This window comes from Anoplophora glabripennis, unplaced genomic scaffold (genome assembly GCF_000390285.2).
Source record: "Anoplophora glabripennis isolate ALB-LARVAE unplaced genomic scaffold, Agla_2.0 scaffold508, whole genome shotgun sequence".
NCBI lineage: Eukaryota > Metazoa > Arthropoda > Insecta > Coleoptera > Cerambycidae > Anoplophora > Anoplophora glabripennis.
Genome location: NW_019417487.1, coordinates 289,292 through 312,829, shown reverse-complemented (window position 1 = coordinate 312,829; position 23,538 = coordinate 289,292). Strand labels below are relative to the sequence as shown.

Here is a 23,538-nt window from a genome sequence, read left to right as displayed (position 1 = left end):
GCAATACGCGTGGAGAGCCACGTGGCCTCAACGACTCCGAATACTGAAATCCGATTTTGCAATCGTCGTTGCGATAGTGTTTACCTGTTATCCGTGGTGTTTAAAATAGTTTTTTAGTAGTTAGCGCCAAAAATAGTTTGCTTGTATAGCAATTCGGAGTTGATGGATATCGTTTTAATTTATGGTGAAGCAAGACAACATTTGTATTATGATGAAGTATTTGTGTTATGGTGAAGCAAGTTCGTAGAAACTGAGTAAGACGGACCCAAATGCATTTACACGTTGGTGGATAAAATTTTGAACAATTGCTGTTGCAGCATCGAGTATGTCAAATGATTTTATTATTTAAAAACACAAATTAAGTTTATTAATTAATAAAGGCAAACGCAGTTGAATTTGCCGATATAAAATAGGTGCTATAAAATTCTATTTCTTTCTTTCTTAACTTTCTAACTTAAACAATAATTACAGCAGCAGCCTTATTGAACACCCAGAACTAAAAGCTACGATAACTGACAGCATTGGATCTGGCAACTCACTACAATATCGGCACTTTCAGTTTACATGTAGTGCAAAATAAATTGTAATCGTCCTGTTTATAATAATTACTGTTTTGTATTGAAATGTTACATTACTTAAAATGTATATTGTTTAATTAAAAAAATCATAAACAAGTTTCGAAAAAATGACAAATTATTTTGACATTTGTTTTATGTTCTGGAACGAAATAGTATATTGTGCAAAGTAGTCCTGGAAATTGGCAGCGGGAGAAACGTCACAGCAATTTGTATGTTCTGTGAAACTGACCTCCGAAAAAAAAGTCACGAATTGTCCTTCTTTATATTAGCCTTCTTTTCGCGACTGAATATTGGTGAATATCTGACTTGTAGTTACTATTTCTATCTCTTTTGATCTTAGTTGTCATATGGTAGTTTAAATCTCTTCACTCTTCTCAAATTGCTTTCAGCCAGCATAATTTTAGCTGGGCCAAGGCCCGGCCGGGCCCACTCCTGACGTGTCCCGATCTCAACTGAAAACCGTTCTGTGCAAATATTAAATTCAAATCCGTAATGACTCCCAGAGGTAATTTTACCGGTGTCTCGGCCGTATCCTCTCTAATTACGTACACAGCGCGCACCCCGGCGCGTTAGATCGAATTTCCCATTAGCGGAGGAGATTGAATTTTGATACGCGATACAGTCCCGGCGATTCTGGGTCGCGTATTGCTATTAATAAGTAGATTTCCGAGACATATTTCGATCCCGATGATTCGGTTACAGTTAATCTGGGCCGATTGTGACGGCGGGCGGTTCGATTCGATACACTCCGATAAATAGACACCGGATCCCGTCCGTTCATTCCAGGATCGGCTTTTCCTTCGAGGTGTATGATGTGTCCGAAAAAAGGCTTCCTTTTGTATTTATTTACTTTTTTTTTTGAGTCAGCGAACTTGCCTACCTTTCTAGTATGCCACTTTAAAGAGTGATGGTAGATATCACGATTATGATATTTTAAAAATTCTTCGAGATATCTTATAATAGTCTTCAAAATTGGACTTGGGACATCATTAAGAAAAAAATACTACTGTTTAATTTCAATAAATCGAACCGTTTTCAGATTTCATAGTGAGGGTGTATCAGTAAAATTTAATAACATACCTGTTTTGAAATATCAGATATTTTAAATAATTTCTATAACACAACCACTTCAGTTGTTATAGCTTAAGTAAAATTAAAATAACCTAGGTTATCGCTGAGGCAAATTTCCAAGCCAGTTAAAATTAGTATTTAATTAAAAATGTGTATGTAAATGACTTAATAATTGGAATAGAGAAGTCTATCGGTATCGGTACAGTAGCTATTTTCGTTTCAGATCCTCGCCTTAAGATGGCTCTGTAGCAAATAGCCAACCAGCAATACATGTTTATGGATTTTATTACAGTTTGTATAAATATGAATTAATGCACAAATAACAGACTTTCCTCCGTTCTAACGCAGATTTTCTATAAAATGGATTTAGTTTGAAACCCAAATTACTTTCTGGTGTACAGAAATTTGTAATTTAAAACGGGGGAATCTGTTATTTGTGCTACTTGTGTTACTTTATTCATATTTAGACAAACTGTGTAATAAAATCTGTAAAAATGTATTACTGGTTGCCTATTTGCTATAGAGCCCTCTTAAATACAAAACAGTAAACGTCTTTGAATTTCGAGAATCTTCTGTTTAAGGCAAAATTATTATTTTATATTCATTTCGAATGTCGCTCGAACGAAATTATTAGATCAAATAAAGTTCCTAGAAAATCCTAGACTGATGTTCGAGATTATTCTACATTTTGCGAGATTATTCGATTTCTTCGAATAGGATTCTATAAATCCAATGGTTCCGTGTCCACCACTAAAGGTCGCTACCATGATCCACATACTGATATATGGCCACGTCATGACGTCACATGGAAATGAAGTAGCGATTTGTGGATATTGTCCATTTGGACTAACGGGCAATGCCGTTAATAATGCAAACCTTTATAGTTTGGTTTTCGTGCCGTTGAGATACGTTCTAAAGTGCATTAATTTCCATGTTTTATTATGAGTGTTTGTGATTGATCTGTATCAAACTTTTGATTCCTGTGGTGATTGATTAATATTAGTGTCGATTAATAAAGACTTCTTGAAATGCATTGCGAAGTTTTCGATTGTACATTTTTAACAACACTTATTGGAATAACTGTATTGTGAAAATAATAACTCGGCTTTCCTAGTTGTACGCGATAAGCAAAGAAAGTTCCATGAGTGCGCGCGCAACATTTCGGAACACTATGCGAAATGAAAGATACATTACAATTTTCATGCAGAGAATGCACAAATTATGATATCAGAATAAAAATTGTGGCTTGATGAGTCTACTAATTACTATTTTGCCCCTGGAGTCTTACTTTTGACAATTTAGAACATGCTGAAGAATACCTTTAGGGTCACTACATTAAGAATTACACATTTTTGGCGAAAAATAACTGCGTTTTTATTCAATTCAATTTCGTTAAATTATAAATCTGATGAGATTTGACGCCTATAGGCTATCTGTGAAACTTTCAACCAGGACCTAGCGATTAGAGCACTGAGACCATGCAGCGACACAATTAAGAGGTGCTAGAAAAGATTGGCTACTGTAGTATGCATGCAAGAACCTCTACGTTAAAAGAGCAAAAATTGATCAGTCGCCGGAGCGACCGCATACCTCAATGATCAGGGGCTCTACCAACTTATTATCCGTGATCCTAGTGACCACCGTCTCTGTAAAGGTGCTCTTGGTGATGGTCTCGGTGACCCGGCCCGGCCCCGTGGGGGCGGGCGGTAGTTCGATGGGGTCCGGCCTCTTGATAGTGACCGTGGTGACGGAATTCGCGACGTGTTCGCCGTTTTTATCACTCGAAGCGGAGGAGGGACGGGGAGCGGACTGGGAGGAATTTTTGAGGAAATGGGCGGGGATCATCGCCTGGAACTCTTCGTTGGTGATGGGCCTCGGCAGTACCTGTGAGTCGTCGCTGTCCAGCGACGAGGTGGGCGTGGCCTTCTTGTGGTTGTTCTGGGCGTGGCTCTGATTCTGACTGGCTTGAGCGTGGCCCTGATTCTGTTGGGCCTGGGCGTAGTTCTGATTTTGAAGGCCCTGATCGCTCTTATTGTGCGGTAGGCTATTGGTCAGCGGCTGCTTCTGCGGGGCGGGGGCCGGCTGGGTGTCGCTGGAGGCGGAGTTTAGGCGACGCGGGGCGGGCTTGGGCGCCTCCCCTTGCCGGGGCGTGTGGTCTATGCCGTTAGTCTTGGGCGTGGTGGGGAGGTCCTGGGGCGGAGTCTGGGGTTTTATTGGTTCCGGCGACTCTGAGATCTGCATAAAATAAAAATAATTAGTAACATCACCAATATTACCAAAAATACAATAATTATCCTAAAGTAAAAATATGTTTTCTTGCTGATGCAAGAGTTAAAACTCATTTGCAAAATTTGGATGATATGGAACTGCTAAAATAGTTTGCCTCAAGTAAAATTTAGTTTTTAATATGAACAATGTTCTTAGAAGGTATATTACAAGACAATAATCCATATATATTAAAAGCTGTAGGTTATTTCCGCTCCCACATTCGGCCGCGAAAGGGGGCGTACGGTATTATCGAAGGCTTTCCTCGCGAGTTGCACAGCGGCAAGCCGAGTGGCCCGTAGGGCCCCTCCGTCCTTCCTTTATCCCAACGTCGTATTTTGAAGGCGATCTGTTCGCGCCTTCTATGTGAAATTTCCACTTTAAAAAGAGTCCTCGCAGAAAATTGACTTTTTTCGGTGGTCGAGAGATACCCGAAGTATATCCGATATTTAAACAGAGATGGAGACATACGCCCGTGAAGACGTCAAAATAAATGTTGTCATTTAACGCGTTTTCCCGAAAGATCGGGCCACGGTGAGTCGTTATATTGCCGTTAGGCACCGGTTCCGATCTTTTAGAGACGCAAGTTTGGCGATAAAACTTGATTTGAACATTTTCAATTTTCTGTTTACATTCGCGGAGAACCAAGCTTTCAAATAGCCCGTGCAGGCTCCACTCAGCGTTAGATCGCCGTACCTCATTTTGTAAACTCACGACTGCGAAGCCGAAGGTCCCGGGGTTCGAATCGCGGGCGGGTCGTATTTTTTCTTTTTTTTTTGGAAAATGTTATATTATTTACCAATCCACAGAGAATGCACCGCGGAGCGGTGCTCGAGNGTCTATGCCGTTAGTCTTGGGCGTGGTGGGGAGGTCCTGGGGCGGAGTCTGGGGTTTTATTGGTTCCGGCGACTCTGAGATCTGCATAAAATAAAAATAATTAGTAACATCACCAATATTACCAAAAATACAATAATTATCCTAAAGTAAAAATATGTTTTCTTGCTGATGCAAGAGTTAAAACTCATTTGCAAAATTTGGATGATATGGAACTGCTAAAATAGTTTGCCTCAAGTAAAATTTAGTTTTTAATATGAACAATGTTCTTAGAAGGTATATTACAAGACAATAATCTATATATATTAAAAGCTGTAGGTTATTTCCGCTCCCACATTCGGCCGCGAAAAGGGGCGTACGGTATTATCGAAGGCTTTCCTCGCGAGTTGCACAGCGGCAAGCCGAGTGGCCCGTAGGGCCCCTCCGTCCTTCCTTTATCCCAACGTCGTATTTTGAAGGCGATCTGTTCGCGCCTTCTATGTGAAATTTCCATTTTAAAAAGAGTCCTCGCAGAAAATTGACTTTTTTCGGTGGTCGAGAGATACCCGAAGTATAACCGACATTTAAACAGAGATGGAGACATACGCCCGTGAAGACGTCAAAATAAATGTTGTCATTTAACGCGTTTTCCCGGACGATCGGGCCACGGCGAGTCGTTATATTGCCGTTAGGCACCGGTTCCGATCTTTTAGAGACGCAAGTTTGGCGATAAAACTTGATTTGAACATTTTCAATTTACTGTTTACATTCGCGGAGAACCAAGGTTTCAAATAGCCCGTGCAGGCTCCACTCAGCGTTAGATCGCCGTATCTCATTTTGTAAACTCACGACTGCGAAGCCGATGGTCCCGGGGTTCGAATCGCGGGCGGGTCGTATTTTTTCTTTTTTTTTTTTGGAAAATGTTATATTATTTACCAATCCACAGATAACGCACCGCGGAGCGGTGCTCGAGCTGCGAGCAGCGCGGCGCGAGGGCCGAAGGCCCGAGAGAAAGGTCAAGTCCGCGGAAGCAGACTTGCCTACCTTTCTAGTATTAATATTAAATAGGAAAGCTAAATATAGAAGTTAATATATTGTTACTTATTTATGACATAGTTTTAGTTTTTTTCTTTATTTGTTGGGTACTGAATGACGTAAAATTTCAACATTCGACATTCATCACTTAACAGTTATTTATGCAAAGAAAATGACCTTTCTGCGTCTGCTATTGACAAAGGGAAGTATGAGAAACTGTTGAAACAGGAAACACGCATATATTAATATATTTTGTGGTAATTCCTGATATGTAGGTATTGGCATAACTTCTCTGTCCTATTTTTTGTAGTAAACAGAAAAATGGCTAGGTTATCATCAGTTCTAATTCAGTTTTCATTACGAAAGTGTATCTTTTATTGTTTAGAAGTTTCAAGCAAAACTATTACTGAACAAATGTTTAAGTGCAGTCATTTATAATTCTGGATTCTTGCTTTTAACTTTGTTTTCTTTTCATGAAGACAGTTTGTTTACTAAGTGTGAATAAACATACCAAATCGGCCTGTCAATACAATAACGATGAATTAATGGACATGACAACGTACGGAGAGGCTGATGAAAAGTGTACGTTAACTACCCACTATTATCTATAGCAATTGTTATAAACACTTGTAAGCAGAGCCAACCAAATATCTATGAAGTCGTCAGCGCTTCCAAAAATGTTTCTTCATATTATTGTGGTAAGTCAGTGGTAATTTTAAAAAATATAGATGCGACCGATAGCTATGAACGACGTCTAGCAAACAACTAAAATGAAAACAGCAAGCCGTGGACATCGAACACCCTGTATAAGCAAGGGTTTGACCTACGATGACAAGTTCAACAATTTTTACGATTACTTCCAAATATCATCGCAGCTCTCGTAATCATAACAGTACTACAACTCGACATGCGTCTACTCCCGATCTTATCTGAATATTATCTGCGGAATAGATAATATCCCGCTTAGTTAAACAAACAACCGAGGCGCTCATCTTTAAAAAAAACTAGCCATGCACACGAATGCCGGATTTCGTGACTGCAATTTCATACCGCCGTCTACGATAAGACGGACGATGTCGGGGAACGAGCCATTTTCGCTTGTTGGGAATTTTTCCTCGTCAGGAGGCTTTCTAGGAATTTGAGATCGGACTGGCTCCGATTCAGAAAAAGGTACTGTGAAGTACTAGAAAACGTGACTCCATTTATAATCGATTTCGATGAGTGGGGCGATAAAAAGTTGTTGAAAACCATTAAGGAAATATCGAAAATATCGTTTTGCTATGCGAAACTAAACAACTATCTGCCTAGCCATGACAGGAACAATCTCTTGTTTGACAGTTACGGTTTACTTCGATGTACATACTCGTACATAAACTGATCTAAGATCAAGCACGTAACCAGACGTTTAATAATTAAGTGGGAACCGAGCATGGTGCATGATTTTCCAGGTAGATCACTATTTCGTTTTACCGTGGAAAAAATCTCACACGAATGGTCTTGCTTCAAATCGCTTTCTCAAACAATTTTTCCATAAAACACAAAGAATAACACATTTTATATTGCGCCACATTTCCATTTTTTTTTGTCTCTAAAAATCATCTCGAAGTCAAAAACTTTTTACAACTTCATTAAATATTATTTGAGGATAGCCTGTACAAGCAAACTGTGGAAAGTTTCTAATAAATTAACAGAAAACGTGTAAAAAATGATTCTGAATATAATTAAATACTTCAGTTGACATACAAGGTGCCAAATACGTAAAATAAAAACCGCTTCAAAACAAAATACGCCAAAACAGCCATGGAGTACATATTAATGATTTCGAGACGTTTTACCATACATCAGCTTCAAAATCCATCAAAGTGTGTCGAATTGAATTTAGAATCCTTCAAAAGGCATCGAAATTTCTTCAAAATATATCCAAGTATAGTATTTCCGATCTCAATTGAATCAAATTACCAACAACAATTTTTTTTTTTTGGACGTTCTGTATTTCAAGAACTATATATATACTATATAAACTGTTCTAATGTTTTTAAGAGGTTCTAAAACTGATTCGCGATTTTTTTTTAATTCTGATACTGTTTTGAAATATTTTATACATTTTTCGATGGGCCAAATAAACAAATGAAGTAAAAATGAATAAATAAAACTATTTCGTAGCACCTACGCCGTTGGGTTCTCTCTCGAATTACTATGCACTGGGATTTACTGGGAAGTTTGTCATTGTGGTTCGACATAGCCCAATTTCGCGGAGGAAACAGATAGATACTATCTGAGCTGAGGAAATATGTGAGCAACATACTCATAAAATTCCGAGTACACATAAAACGTGAAATAAGCGTTCATTTGACTATAGAATAACAGCTGGGGAATTGTTTGCTCTCGTTATGGGAGCAATTCGGGTTTTGGGAACAAGACCGAACGAGGTAAAAAAAATGCAATGCAATACTATACGACACTTGCGGTATTTTTTTCTCCTAACGAAATGTAATTTGTTAACAACGCTACAGATGTCTGACGGACAATGGAAGTGATTATATGTACGAGGGACATACAAAAGTTACTTAAAAGTAGTAAAGGAAATAACAGAAACAAGAGACAGAACTTAAAAATTGACAAATGAAACTAATTTATGTTATAATTATTTTTGCAGTTATAAAATGTACAAAATAAAAAATAAATAAAAATACTTACTAATTTGCTATACGTATTTCAAATATTTTTAAAAATTATTTCAATCTTTTTTTAAGCATTGTGTTTAGTTTGCGCATATCAATGTCAATGACCTTTGACAATGGCCTACTTCAGGTGAACTACCTACATATTTCCAATCCACCTGATGTGATATGACAACAAGGAAGGAAGATGAGATTTGGCGATAATGCATGCCGTAGTTGGCGACTCCCAGATATATTTAATTCTAACAGAGGATCAGGAAATAAACATAAACATTTAGAAGCGAAAATGCCATGTTGAACCAAAATTACATAATTAAAACACAGAAAGTTAAATCTAATAAAAAAATTACATGCATATGCATTGACCTAAAATAATATATGCAAATGAAAAATAAAATAACAAGTTTATTTTAAATAAAAATGCAAATTAAAAGTTTAACAACTACCTAACTAATTAAAAAGATACTTTTTTGTATTAAAAAAGTATATTAATTAGATACGTTTATTCAGAGGTGAAGAATAACATGACATTGTTCCGTGACATAGACCAAAAAGTTGAATTTAACTTTAACAAACATTTGAGCATAAATCTTATCACTGGACTTTTCGCTACCAGAATTTTCAGAATTTCTCAACACAATTACATTAAAGATTGATGAAAACAACAAATTTTATTGTCGGTAGTCGGTAACATAAAAGAACCATGAAAATTGAATGAAAAGGATTGGAAAGAAACAACTAAAAAGACCTAGGAGCTTGAGTTAGATAAGAATTAATATTTGTAAAAATTAAGATAGGTTTCTAGCTGGAAATTAGGGAAAGCAGGCATTTTTAAACGTAAAGTTTTCTTTAAGAGGGCTCTATTGCAAATAGGCAACCAGCAATACATTTCTATAGATTTTATTACACAAATAACAGACTCTCCATTTTAATGAAGATTTTCTATAAAACGGACTTAATTTGAAACTTTTGAATAAGCTGCATCAAAATTACACATTTCTTTACAACGAAAAGTAATTTGAGTTTCAAACTAACTCCATTTTATAGAAAATCTGCGTTAGAATGGAGGAAAGTCTGTTATTTGTGCATTGATTCATATTTAGACAACCTGTGTAATAAAATCTATAAAAGTGTATTGCTGGTTGCCTATTTGCTATAGAGCCCTTTTAAACAAAATTATAAATATAAAGATCGTTATACAATTTATAAAAAAATATCAAAAACAAAATGATAATTGAAAATCAATTCAAAATGTGAAAATTAAATACAATAATAGTCTATAGTTTTTTGTAGGAAAATCGCTTCTGAGGAAGAATCTGAGAGATATTGAGCAAAAACAAAGTAAGCAATGTTACATTTGTTTTATGAACTTTTAAGTTTTGTATTAATAAGAACATCTTGTATTTTTCAAAACAATGTATACATAATTAATTGCATACAGAGTGATTCAGTCATAATGTCATTAATTTTAATAACATAGTCGGGAGAACTAATAATGACAAAATCAAAAAAAAAACTAGACCTTTTAAAAAATAAACAAATAACCGCTTAACTCCCGTTAATTCGGCGCCCAACTTTGCAATGTATTTTATGACAGGGAGACCACAGAACGTTGGAACGTTGAAGCGGAACAGCTGATTTCTCCAGTCGTATTGAATATTTTAAAGTGCTATGGACGAATTAGTGTTTTTTAGCCGTACTGGCATTTTAAATAGGTATGTACCATACTACTTTTTGAAAGGTAATAAGTCCCTAGATATACGTACTACAAACTTAATAATTAATTGATCATAATACTAAAAACTCATATTCAATTATAAAATGTAGTGAAAACGTTAACAGTATTAAAAATACTAAAATGTAATAATTTAAATTCGAAAACAATGGTTATCCTTATTTTTTGTATTAACAAATAAATAACACTTGTTAATATTTAAAATGTAATAAAAGATCTTATTCATTCATGTGTCTAGGTAAAAAGATGTTTATTCCTTGTCGTTAGTGACCGAATAATACGGTAGGTCAAGATTCACTCTCGATAAACCTTTTTCGGTCAGCGGTCAGAAGCAGTCTAAAAAGGAGTTTAAATAATATGAAAATATTTTTTTTCAGAGCAAATAAGCATTTGAATTCTACTCATTTTTCCCTATCTTGCCTTGAAATTAATGACATTATGACCGAATCACCCTGTATATCTTGTTATTTTTTTCATTATTCATGTATATACATATTGTTATTTTGCTTTGTTCTTTAGTCATTGGCAGCTGTATTTTTTAATATAATTTGCAGTTTTTTGTTCATATTTCAGTTCCTTTATTTATTGTTATTTTATTATGGGTCCCATCACAAGGTTTCCTTCTCGTTGAAAAAATAAATAAAACGACAAAAAAAATGTATACCTGCCTCTCTTGATTTACAAAGCGACATGCCCAATTAACTCTCATTAACTCAACCTTATTAACGGAAACAATTCACTCAAGCTACCCTCGACGCCCAACGCCGATCGGCAGATTTATCTCTTCCTCTCGCCCGGCTACCGCGATCGTAGATCAGAATGCCGGTCATTAGAGAAAATGATACGAGCTTCCTGACGACTATCGAAAAAAGCAAGATGAAACGTTACTCCAGGAAGCAATAACTATTGTTTGCTCTCTTTAATCTCTCAAATTAATGGTATCAGCTATGCGGCTTGCCGTAGGATCGGGATTCGCAATCGATATCTGCCCCAGATAAAGTTTAAGCAACCGTGTGTCAAGTAGTCGAGTAGATTGCGTCGGGATTATTCCACTATTTCATTTTCCGCTCAAAAACGCTGACCCGTCTCGAACTCCGTGCTAAATTTGATTAACAAAGCCATCTGGGATCTATTTCGAAAAGTAGGGGTGCATCTACGTTTTGGGCAGCGACTGTTTCGGACGTTAAAGGATTAGTCGTTGATGGCACATCGTTAATTACTTGAATTACAGGGTTCGTACTCTTAAAACTTAAAATTTATATGTAACAAAATATTTAAAAATATTTAGCAACTATAATATTTTCCTATACAGTGTGGCGTCTTTAATGCAGAAAATTATAAACCTAGACTCTTGACAATAAATGAAGTAAAATAATATATGCTACCATAAGGCGATTATGAGAATTGAGTATCAAAAATATTTTCCAAAAAATTACAAGGACAAAATGTTAATGCCGGTCCTGTTTAACATAGCGCAAAAAACATTGACCTAGTTCGCACTCCGTACGGCACCTGTGGAGTGTCAGTCAGTGTCAGTGTCAGTACGCTTTTGACTTGCGGGTGAATTGCTGCTACGTTGTCAAAAAGATCGCGCTTCTACTGTTTAGACGTTATGTGATTAAAGAGGTTTCTTATTTTTTATTTTTTAAGTTATTGTTTTAACTAAATCGGCAATGGATAACGAGGACAACAATAATACGTTTACTACTATCGAACGATAGCGGTACGTTTGCATCTTTTTTGTACCAACCTACCACTTGCTAAAATAATAGTATTCTTTTCTGTAACACCATGTACTTTGTTTCTACAAACCTCTTGTCTGGGATTGCACATTATCATTTACAGTGAAATAACTGATTGAATTTTATGTTTATTTTTCCTTTTAATTAAAACGAGAGGATTGTATTAAACTGGTCAAAATTATTTATTATTGCATTAAAACATTTTATCTCTTTTGTGTGTATTTCATACATTTTAATTTGGCAACACTGATTTGCGGAAAGGCTTGATTCTGTTATGTTCGGTTCGGCAAGCGTGCGCTGATGTTAATCGAATGGCATGACATTTTTTGACCAGGACCGTACTAAGATTTATTTCTCGCTACAAAATTGAAGTTCAATTTTCTTGACAAAACGTGGATATATGAATTTCTTATATAAGGCTTTTTTTATTGCATATATTCCTAGGAATCTGCATTTTATTTTTTTCTGCACTAAAGACGCCACACCCTGTATATATATTCACAATTCCTCGACTTTTGTCTGTTGGTGAGAAATAATAATAATTATTAAGGCTGTCAGAGAGAGCCGCAATTCAATGTCGTACCAAGGAGGTCAACCGGGACATGCGTGAGCCGCTGCCTCAGAATGCTTTTCAGGTTTACTTCATGTTAGTATACTGTTGCTTGTTATCGTGCGGATATAGCGAAATTAATTGCTATCCGTTGGTGTTTATGGTGGTGTATTGTAGACAATTTACTTTGTTGCTTTTTAATTAATATGTCCCGCGACAACGATTGGTCAACGAATTTGACGAAAAATATGTAATTTACGCATCTGATTGAAAAAATATGAAAGAAATATATATTACCCCAAAAATATATAATTTTTTGTAAAATCCGTAACGAATAAGGACCCGAATTACGTGAAAATCATGTTATACAGTGTGTTATAAGTTAACTGCGACTACTTCAGCATACGATAAATCAAAAGGTAAAACAATCATTTTAAAAATGAAATATTTCAAAAATTTAAAGTTAATTAATTGCTTTGCAGCTGTATTTTTGAATAGAATAGTGGAAATAATAAATTCCTTAGCATGAAGATAATCCTGTAAGCGTTTAAATTTTAGTAATTTTGAAACGATTAAAACAAAAACATAACTTCAAAACTCACGTCGCAGTCATTTTTAAACGCATAAGTACAAGATAAACTACAACGTGTTCAAAATTCCCGTTCTACAAGCACGAATGTTAAAATATCAAACACTAACTGATCGTTCTGCTAGCAGCACACCACTGTCGTTCCGATGCACTGTTGTGATATTCGGCTATATCAAGGGTTGGGTTTAGACGTTTAGAACACTAGTCAAGATTTATTTGTGTTTATTTTGATGTATACTATCCCTTATCACAATTTTGGCAGTCAAAAATCTAACACACTGTGTATTCGTGCTGTTGGATCGATATAGTGGCGCGGAATGTGGTAAGCGACCCTAATGAGATAATAAAGTAATATTTAAATCTTTTATCGCGGTTCATTGGCCAGAGTTATCGTTAATATTACAATAAAATAAATAAGGCAGTTGCTTTAACGAAAAAAAAAAAAAAAACTGAATGCAGTTCAGTGACGTCACGTAACTAGATAACTATTGTATATTGGATGTTTCCAAAAACGTTTTCCATAGCTCGTGAGGATATTTCTCATCCACAAATAACACAAAAAGTTAATAGCAATATGTTAGTATGTTCGTTTTGGGATAAAGAGTGTTGTAGTTTATATATTTTCGGAATTATTTCAGAACAACTTAGAAATTTGAACGGAATTTGACTGATGGTGGACGTTTTCAACGTTTTCGGTAATCGTGCTCAGGGTTTTCGAAATACGGTGTGTTGAAATTAGCACAAATATAACATTTTCTCAAATATGTTTGAGAATGTTTGATCTGGACTAATTAAACTTGAACCACTTATTTAGGCGTTTTAGGAATTATATTAATGCCGCTTTACTCGAAAAAAAAAACGAGTCATTTTATATTTCTGATTTCTTTTTTGGTTTTACCGAAGCCAAACTTAGTAACTCAACTTAGCGAATTTTTACTTCTATTTAAATTAGTTTTATCAGTCCACTTAAAATATTTGTATCTGTATCTCGAAAATGAAGAGTAGGTACTACGACCCACATTCATACGAAATTTTTTGGTTAAAATGATTTGTTGCATCCCTTGTTGAAGTTTCCCTTTTAAAACTAGATTTGCCCTAAACTATTAAAAAGTAAAAAAAGATAGAGTAGGGTATTTGTTATTTTTAATGCTAAAATATATACTAATTTAATAACTTTTTACATCTCAAGTTAAGAACCTTTTGTCCTATTTTTTAATAAGGAAGTTGCCCACGATTCGATCAGCATAAATTTTTTTAAAACACCTTGTATGTTTGTGAAAGAAAAAACACCGACATTGACATCAAAATTGAAATTCGGAATGGATATAATACCTAGTACTTTCTTGTTTTGTAATAGTAGTAATGTTTAACATACATAAATTTACATAATTAAACAGAGTACATAAAAATACGTTTAGGGTATTGCTTGTTTAAATTAATATTCTCTAAGTAATGAAAAAAAAATGTAAAGTTTGAGTTTAGGTCAAACTAATTTTTCTCTGAATAACTTCAGAAGCTCGAATTGTGAAGGAAAATGATTAAATCAAAATTTGTACTATTTTGAATGACAAATTTGATGGTGACCTTGGATTCGATTTTGTCAAGTTGCAAACCAAAGTGCAAATTTTACGTCGGAATCTGGCTTAAATCATCTTCCCCTAGAATTCGATCGCGTCGTGCTATTAAAAAAATTGTTTGACCGCTAAATAAGCTGCAAGGACAGACCCGAAAAATATTCGGATACAAAATTTGTTTCTCTATAGATTGCTGCCACCAAAAATAGGGAGTTCCACTCAACATTTCCAAGTTGACCTTGGCTTGACTGAAACTTAAGGCCAAAGTCAAATTCAAGGTCACAAGCATACAACTACATACATACAATTCGTATGTGTATTTTTTTATAGGAATTTTATAATTCTTTTTATAATCGAAGTAATTTCGTGTTCACTATTCTGGTTGTATTATGAATTACAAAGAGAAAGCAAATAATAAGAAAAATAATACAAATGTTTAATTTGAGTAAGCTGTAACACCCGTTACTGATTTTTACTTTAGGATAAGTATACAACACATTTTTTTTTAATTGTATACAGAGATGTCGATTTAATAATATATACGTTTTAATGTAAAACAACCTACACAGATGCCAGAAATGCCAGACACAATCCAACTAAGATTGCGAATATCAAGGTTTTAGACTAATTCAACTTCCGGCTGAGATAGCAAGTTCTTCGGCCGGAATAAAAAGAACCCCTTACGGCGAGAACAAGGGAAGGGGCTGTTTTTGTTCGATTTGAAAGGAATACAAATATTAATTTTGATTATCGAGGACGTGACTTGTATTTCATATTTTTGTTTTTTCCTTTGTATGTTTGCTTCAAGTTCGACCTTAGATTTCTGTAGCTTTTTCAGATATTTTTATACAGGATGTTAGAAATTTGACAGCCGTAACTTTAACAGACGATAAAACGATTATAGTCTGTTTGGAAATGAAAGAGAGTAATAAAACCCCGTGATAAGAACCGGCCATGGGCGAGGTAATACTTCGTTTCAGGTAATTATCGGGTAACACTAATGCTAACAGGTAATGGGTGTACATTAGTATATTTTACTGGATACAGCATAGGGCAGGAGCCAGTGTATTGTAACAGATCAATCCAGTCTTAGAGCTGAATATACGAAGACGTGCTAGTGCAGTAGAGTAAAATTCGACTTGTGTTTAGTGACTATTGTGCCAGTGGATATAATATTGTTTGGGTAAAATGTCGAGCTTATCAGATTACGTACCTACCTGCTAAACGCGTGAAAAGATGTGCGCTGTCTCAGAATGATAAGATTATTATATTAAATGTATTTAATGCATTGAAACACCAAAATCCTACCAACAGTGTTGACGACATCGTGGAAAAGTGGGAACTCGATAATTTAATTGACGTTACTGTGGAACCTATCGTTATCAATCTAGGAGACGAAGATAATTCATCAGAATATTCAGAGGACGAATTTTAATATACCTACTTTTTTATTTTCTTTATTGTACATTTATACAACACTACATTTACTCACCATAATTTGAATTTTCAAAATACTTATATTTTTGTGTGGAATAAAAGTCTATTCATTAAATTTAAATAAATATTTTGATAATAATATTGAATAATTTTATTTGAATTACTAAAAACCCTCTTAACCCGGTTATGATGCTTAAAGTAGCCTCATGTTTTGAAATGCTGTTTTTATATTGTTTACTTATAAGAGAAATGGACCGATAAATTGAAGCGGCATAGACAAAGACGGATTGTCGGGGATTAAATTTTAGCTACCTGCTACAATTTAGTTCAACCCGGTCACATAAAGTTTTTTTAAAAGTACACCTCATCTATACCGATAAAACATAATATAAAAATATTGAATATAAGCACCAGTACTACATTTATTTACGATTTGCATACATAATAAGCTTTTATTACTCTCTTTCATTTCTAAACAGACTATAAAATAAACAAAAAAAACTTATATGACATGGGTCCTAAACTGCACCATTTCCGAGAAAAAAATCACCAACATGATGTACGAAAGTTCGATTAATTAAGGAATATTGACATAACTGCGTGCATAGAATACTATAAAATACAATGTTTATCACTTTTTTTTAACTTTTTTATGCTTAATTCTAAAAAATAATGCGTTGTAATAAATTTAAAATTCGATAAAATTCATTTCGAGCAAAGTGACAGCGGCGCGGCGGATAACACGAGCTACTAAGCTGTCCAGCATTATGCAATTCAGTTGGTATCTGGAATTGGACCGTATCTGAGTGTTTTTTGCGTACCACTATTTCCTTTTCTTGAGGTGTTGTCCAGCGAGTGCGCGAAAATTGGATTCGAAGGTGTCATGCGTGCATTGAAAATGGTGGAGGACATTTTGAGCATATATTGTTTTGCACTTGTGCGTACCTAAATTATTTTTAATACGTATGATTATTTGGATGACGTGAATATTTGGGTAATTTAATTACGTATTTTTCAAATTTATAATTTGATTAAAATTTAAGTTCCTGTTTTAAGAGACTCATAATTACTAAAATTCGAGCTAAAATTTAAGCACAAGACTATCTTCGTACTACAAAATCGATACATTTTATTTTATTTATTTAAAAACTGGAAAACGATTGTCTTGAAATTTACTAAATGTTTCACAATAATAGTTGTTTACATNCTGTTTTAAGAGATTCATAATTACTAAAATTCGAGCTAAAATTTAAGCACAAGACTATCTTCGTACTACAAAATCGATACATTTTATTTTATTTATTTAAAAACTGGAAAACGATTGTCTTGAAATTTACTAAATGTTTCACAATAATAGTTGTTTACATTTTTTCCGAAGGACAAGTCTGCCGCGTGCATGCTGTATTTTGAAAACTGTTAATCTTACGCCCTTGTAATAAACAACTTTTTTGTTCATATCTCATGCTGAAGTAATGGCAGTCAAATTTCTTACATCCTGTATACAGTTAAGTCAGTTGTAATTATTTTTAGGAAAGATTAAGGAATTGCCTCAAAATTGCTCGTAGAATAGTCACTATTCAATAGTGACACTTCCACAATATTATTATATCTGCTTACCAGTTTATCAGTATTTAATTTGAGTTTTAATATATTTGAAATTTTTTTCTTGGGAAGTGAAAATGATAGAGATTCTTTCGCACTACGGCACTGAACAATACCTTTTTGATTAGTCGTCAGTGCCGCGAAAAACAACTACTCCGAGGGCTATTTGCCCCTACCGGCATTGAATTACATTCGCGACACCCAGTACAACAGCTAGGATCGTTCATCAGCTGGTCCCACCAGGCACAGACCGGTTTCGGACTTATTAGTCCTCATCAGTGTGTCATAGGTAGGACAACCGATGAACGATCCAGCTGCTAAAAGTCGTAAACTCCCGACAAGAGGTACATAGTACGCGAAGCACAAAGGCTCCATCTATCGCGCTGACTTCCACTATACCATTCAAATGGCTACTACGGTGGAAGCGACCTGCTAAAATTTGTCAGGTACTTTATTGCAAGAATGTCGCCTATAGAGGGCGAAACACTATGTAAGTTGTCAGTGCCGCGAAAAACAACTACTCCGAGGGCTATTTGCCCCTACCGGCATTGAATTACACGACGACTTACATTGTGTTTCGTCCTCTATAGGCGACATTCGTGCAATAAAGTACCTGGCAAATTTAAGCAGGTCGCTTCCACCGTAGTAGCCATTTGAATGGCATAGTGGAAGTCAGCGCGATAGATGGAGCCTTTGTGCTTCGCGTACTATCTTTTTGATTTGCTGCTGCCCTCCATATTAAGAATTATATATTTTTCGAGGTACTTAATTAAATATTGACAAAAAATTAAACACACGTAAAAATAGTCACAAATAAAGTGGTAAAGTGAGAGTTTTCTTATTAGAATGATTTTAAATTAACATAATATATGTGACCCCTTGCCCCCTTGTTCTCTGTCACCCACATTTAATATTTTTTTGTATTATAACTACGAAAGAACTATTTTTTAGATTTTACACGTAACAGTAACAGTTATTAAACCAACATCTCTTGTATACACGGAGAAAAGAGTTATAAAAGTCGGACTTACCTTCTTGTCTACTTCTAGCGACCTCCTGTACCCAGCGTAACCCGGCCTGTTGGCCATGTAACTGTTGGCAGCGTACAGCCCCGTATAAGGCTTAGGCAGTCCGAACAACCTGGGGGACTGCTGCAACCCAGGCGAGGGGCTTGGGCTGGCGTTCTGATCTAAGGGTACTTCTCTCTCCACCGTGAGTCGCACGAACCTCTCAAGCCCCGTCAGCATCCCGACGGCCTGGGTGTGGGTGGCGCCGGTCAAATCTACCCCGTTGATGGACACCACCCGGTCGCCCACCGTGAGCTTCCCATCCTTGTCCGCGACGCCGCCGTCGGTGATGCGCGACACGTACACGGCATCCGAATCGGCTTTGAAAGGCTGCGATCCCTTGCCGCCGGCTATGCTGAATCCCAAGCCGCGGGAGTCCCGGATGAGTGTGGTGTGCACCAGGACCTTCTGCATCTGCACGTCGTCCTCGACGGGCGGCAGGGGCGGAGGGGGGACGTGGTAGGTCTCGTGCTTGGCAGGTGCCGCCGCTGGAGCCGGCTCGGGCTTCTTCACCAGCCGGGTCACTTCGCGGGTCACCTCGAGGATCAGCACGTGGCCCGAGGCCTTCAGCACCTCGACGGCGTCGTAGTGGCTGACGCTCACCACGTTGACGCCGTTGACGGTGAGCACCTTGTCGCCCACCTTGAGACCCGCCAGGTCGGCGGGGCCGCCCTCCGTGACGCGCGATATGAAGATGCCCTCGTCGTCGCCCTTGAAGGGCGTGGAGCCGCGGCCGCCCGCGATTGACAGACCGAGGCCCGTCTGCGAGCGCTCGATGTGTATCTCGTACTTTTCTTCTCGCAATTCGACCGTTGCGTCGGAATCTCCTGCTATAAATTAAATAAAAAATGGTTAGGGGAGGGTGGAAGGAACGGTATACGAATAGTCGTCGACGAAGACGCAGGTTGGCCGCGTGACCACGTGGTCCTTGTTTTGAGTCACTGTGTTTAACGGGCGTGGCACCTTTTTGGTGTTTTTTTACTACAATTTTATGTGAAAGCTGTACAGAGCAGTGGCGGTTCGTGGATCTAGAACAGGGATGCACATACCGCGGCCCGCTGTCGATGTTTATGCGGCCCGCCAACGAATTTTAAAAGTATTCTACTCGCCGCGCTCCGGTCCAAGCATATTATTACGAGACTAGAAATCTGTCGCATCAACTAGATTACAGATTCGCGAAACACGTCGATCCCCGAACAAAGTGGATGGTTCTCGATGTTTGGTAACTCGTATAAATACGACGCATCGCCGGCTACCGGGGCAGTTAAGTTTTGACTACGGATAAGCGAACGTTATACTGTTTGAGAACTGTAATCTGTGACGAGTAAATATTTCGTCGTTCGAACTTGGCTTTTACCGACTGTAACATATAATATTAATTTTGATATGGATAAACCAGGCCCCAGTAAGAAACGTAGTCGTAAGGTTGAAGATGAAAATCGACAGTTTCATGATATTTGGACCGAAAAATACTTTTTTATTTCATCGCATAACAAAATTGTCTGTTTAATATGCAAGAGTAGTGTTTCTATTCCGAAGGAATATAATGTGAAAAGGCACTATGAAACCCAGCATCCAACTTTTACCAAATTAACTGGCGAAAATCGAACGCAAAGAATTTCCACTTTACAACGGGAACTAATAGGCCAGCAATCTATGTTTACAAAACCAATTCAAGATGCTGAAACAGCCACTGAAGTTAGCTTTGAAATATCTCGAATAATAGCGAAAACTTGTCGGCCTTTTAAAGATGGTGAGTTTGTTAAGCAATGTTTGGATATCGCCGCAAAAAAAATTTGTCCGGAAAATGTAAAGAAGTTTGAAAAAATTCAGTTAAATCGGATGACTGTTCAAAGAAGAATTACCGCATTAGCAGATAATATAGAAGAGCAATTAGCTACGAAATCGAGAAGTTTTGAGTATTTTTCTATAGCGCTCGACGAATCTACAGATATAAGTTCAACTGCTCAACTATTAATATTTTTACGAGGTGTAACGCAAAATTTTGAAGTGAGTGAAGAACTGATTGGTATGAGTTCTTTGACAAGTCAAACCAGGGGAAGTGACATGCTCAAAGCTCTTCTAGAAAAATGTTCTATAATGGATTTGGATTTAACGAAAATATCTGGAATTACAACTGACGGAGCACCTTCAATGGTTGGAAGTACATCTGGGATAGTAACTCTGTTAAAAACATATTTACAAACTAAAAACATAAATACCAAGGAATTAATGCAGTTTCATTGTATTATACATCAAGAGGCCCTCTGTTCAAAATTATTGGGATTTGAAAATGTTATGAAAGTTGTAGTACCTACCGTAAACTTTATAAAATCACGAGGTCTCAATCACCGACAATTCAAACAATTTCTCGAGGATATTGAAAGCGAATATGGTGATCTCCTGTTTTACACTGAAGTAAGGTGGCTAAGTCGTGGGTTGACACTACAGCGATTTCTTAACTTGATTGAAGAAATCCAACTATTTCTGGCGGAAAAGAAAAACGACGTCCCCGAACTCGACAACCCTGATTGGCTGTGTGACTTAGCGTTTCTTGTAGACATCACAAATCACTTGAATGTCTTAAATACGCGACTCCAAGGCAAAGATCAATTGATTTCGCAGCTATACTCTCATGTTTCGTCCTTTCAATGCAAATTGAGTCTTTTCAGGACACAAATCAATTCAGCCAATTACGGCCATTTTCCGAACTACAAAAAAATTATGGAGAAGTTCAATAAAACTGACGTCAATTTCGCTCATGTTGAAAAAATTGATATTTTGATACAAGCTTTTGAAAATCGTTTTGTAGACTTCAAAAAAGTTAAACCGCTATTGGACATTTTCAGCAATCCTTTCAACATTTCACCCGAAAATGCGCCGGAATTAATGCAGCTGGAATTAATAGACATGCAAAATGATGATAATTTAAGAAACAAATTTAATGAAGGTAATTTACTCAACTTCTACCGTTGCGTTGATAAAAACGCTTATAAAGAGTTGCGAATAAATGCATTGAAATGCGCAAGCTTATTTGGATCGACGTATATTTGTGAACAAACGTTTTCAGTGATGAAACTTAACAAAACGAAAAACCGAAACCGTCTGGCAAATGAAAATTTGGAAGCAATTATACGTGTGACTACAAGTAATGTGGAGCCAAATATAAAAAAACTTGTTAGTTCAATGCAATGTCATACATCAAAATAATAAAACATGAAATATTACATTGTAATGATTACATAATTATTACAACAAACATTATTGAAGGTTATTTTATTTTTGTCATTGTATTTCATACTATTTAAAAATAAAAAATTTTGTGTTAATAAATATTGTTTGTAGTGGCCCGTCCTTGGCTTATATTTTTCCCGAGTGGCCCCTGTTCCCTATAAGTATGTGTATCCCTGATCTAGAAAAAGGGATCAATTTTAATCAGTTAACACATTTTAAATGATTTATATAATAAATCGATCCTCTGATCCTTTTGAGATGCGAAGTGATCAATAATTTTCTCTTTGAAGTCGTTTATTTTTTAACAATTTTTTTTATAACGAGCATAGTCTTAACCCATCTTGTTTCACTATACAGGGTGGCACAAAAGTATGGAAACCCCTGAATAACTCGTCAGGAGTGCATTTTCTTGAAAAATGATAAATACAAAAGTTTTAGGTTTTAGTTTTTGTCAAGGTCGTAGTCGAGGTCGCATTTGAAGCTAAAATTTAAGCTCTGCAAATGCGCAATAAAAATTAGCGGTTTCTATTGAAAAAACAACCTTGACCTTGGAGACCATGGTCAAGGTCGTAGTTAAGGACATGGTCGAGGTCATAATTTGAACGTAAAGTTTCATTCACTCTTCAAATCCGTAATAAAAGATACTGGTTCCTGTTGAAAAAACAGCTTTGACCTTGGAGTGACCTTGAAGGTCGTGGTCAAGGTCACACTTGAGCGTAAAATTTCCTGCTCTTTCCAAATCCGCAATAAAAAATAGGGGTCCCCATTTGAAAAAAAAAATTTGACCTTGAAATAACCTCGAAGGTCAAGGTCAAGATCGAATACAAGCGCGCCATTGGATAGCCAGGGAAAAATCCTGAAAGTTTTGTATTTATAATTTTTCAAGAAAATGCACTCCTGACCAGTTATTCAGGGGTTTCCATATTTTTGTGCCACTCTGTAGTTCTTAAAAATATTTTTATCCTATTTAAAATTGAAGATCGACACTCACTTTTGACTGTTATTAGGGTTCGTATAAATAACAGGGTGATTCAGTAACAATGTCATTAATTTTAACCACGTACTCGGAAGGCCTAATAAAGACAGAAAATCGACAAAAAAAATTCTCGATCTTTTAAAATAGCGATTTTCGGAATGTCAAAACGATGATTCAATATTGTGTGAAATTTGTTGTGTAAAAAGTATTTATAAGATGTAAAATGATTTGTGTTGTGTTAAAAAGGCCTATAAAACTGTATTCAAATCCCAATTTACGTTCCAAGTAGTGTATAAACATTATTAGTTGTCAAAAATCGGCGGACTTGAAAACATTTCAGTTATAAGTTAATTCAAACAGGAAAAGACTGTTCAGAATAGTGAAAATAAGGAAATATCAATGTCGTGGAGCAGTATTACAAACATAGAATTAAGCTAAATAGCACAGTTTGGTTAAATTTTGAAAAATTTTGAAGAATTTGTAGAATGTTTGAATATGTAGAAAGTAAGTGTCTAATACTAGGAAAATGTTTAAATCTGGCAACGTCACTTCAAGCCGATATCGAGTTGACTTGGCTACTCAATTTTCT

The 23,538-nt window shown here is 36.2% G+C and overlaps 1 protein-coding gene across 1 annotated transcript in view; it reads right to left on the bottom strand.

Moving 5' to 3' along the window:
* LOC108911806 (protein lap4) overlaps positions 1–23,538 on the bottom strand; it is a 212,075-nt gene that overhangs the window by 31,575 nt on the left and 156,962 nt on the right. Inside the window, exons 10-11 of the mRNA XM_023456349.1 lie at positions 18,700–19,569; positions 3,240–3,877 (exon numbers count right to left, since the gene is read on the bottom strand). Coding sequence (XP_023312117.1) covers positions 3,240–3,877; positions 18,700–19,569 — 1,508 coding nt within the window. The remainder of the gene's footprint in view (positions 1–3,239; positions 3,878–18,699; positions 19,570–23,538) is intronic.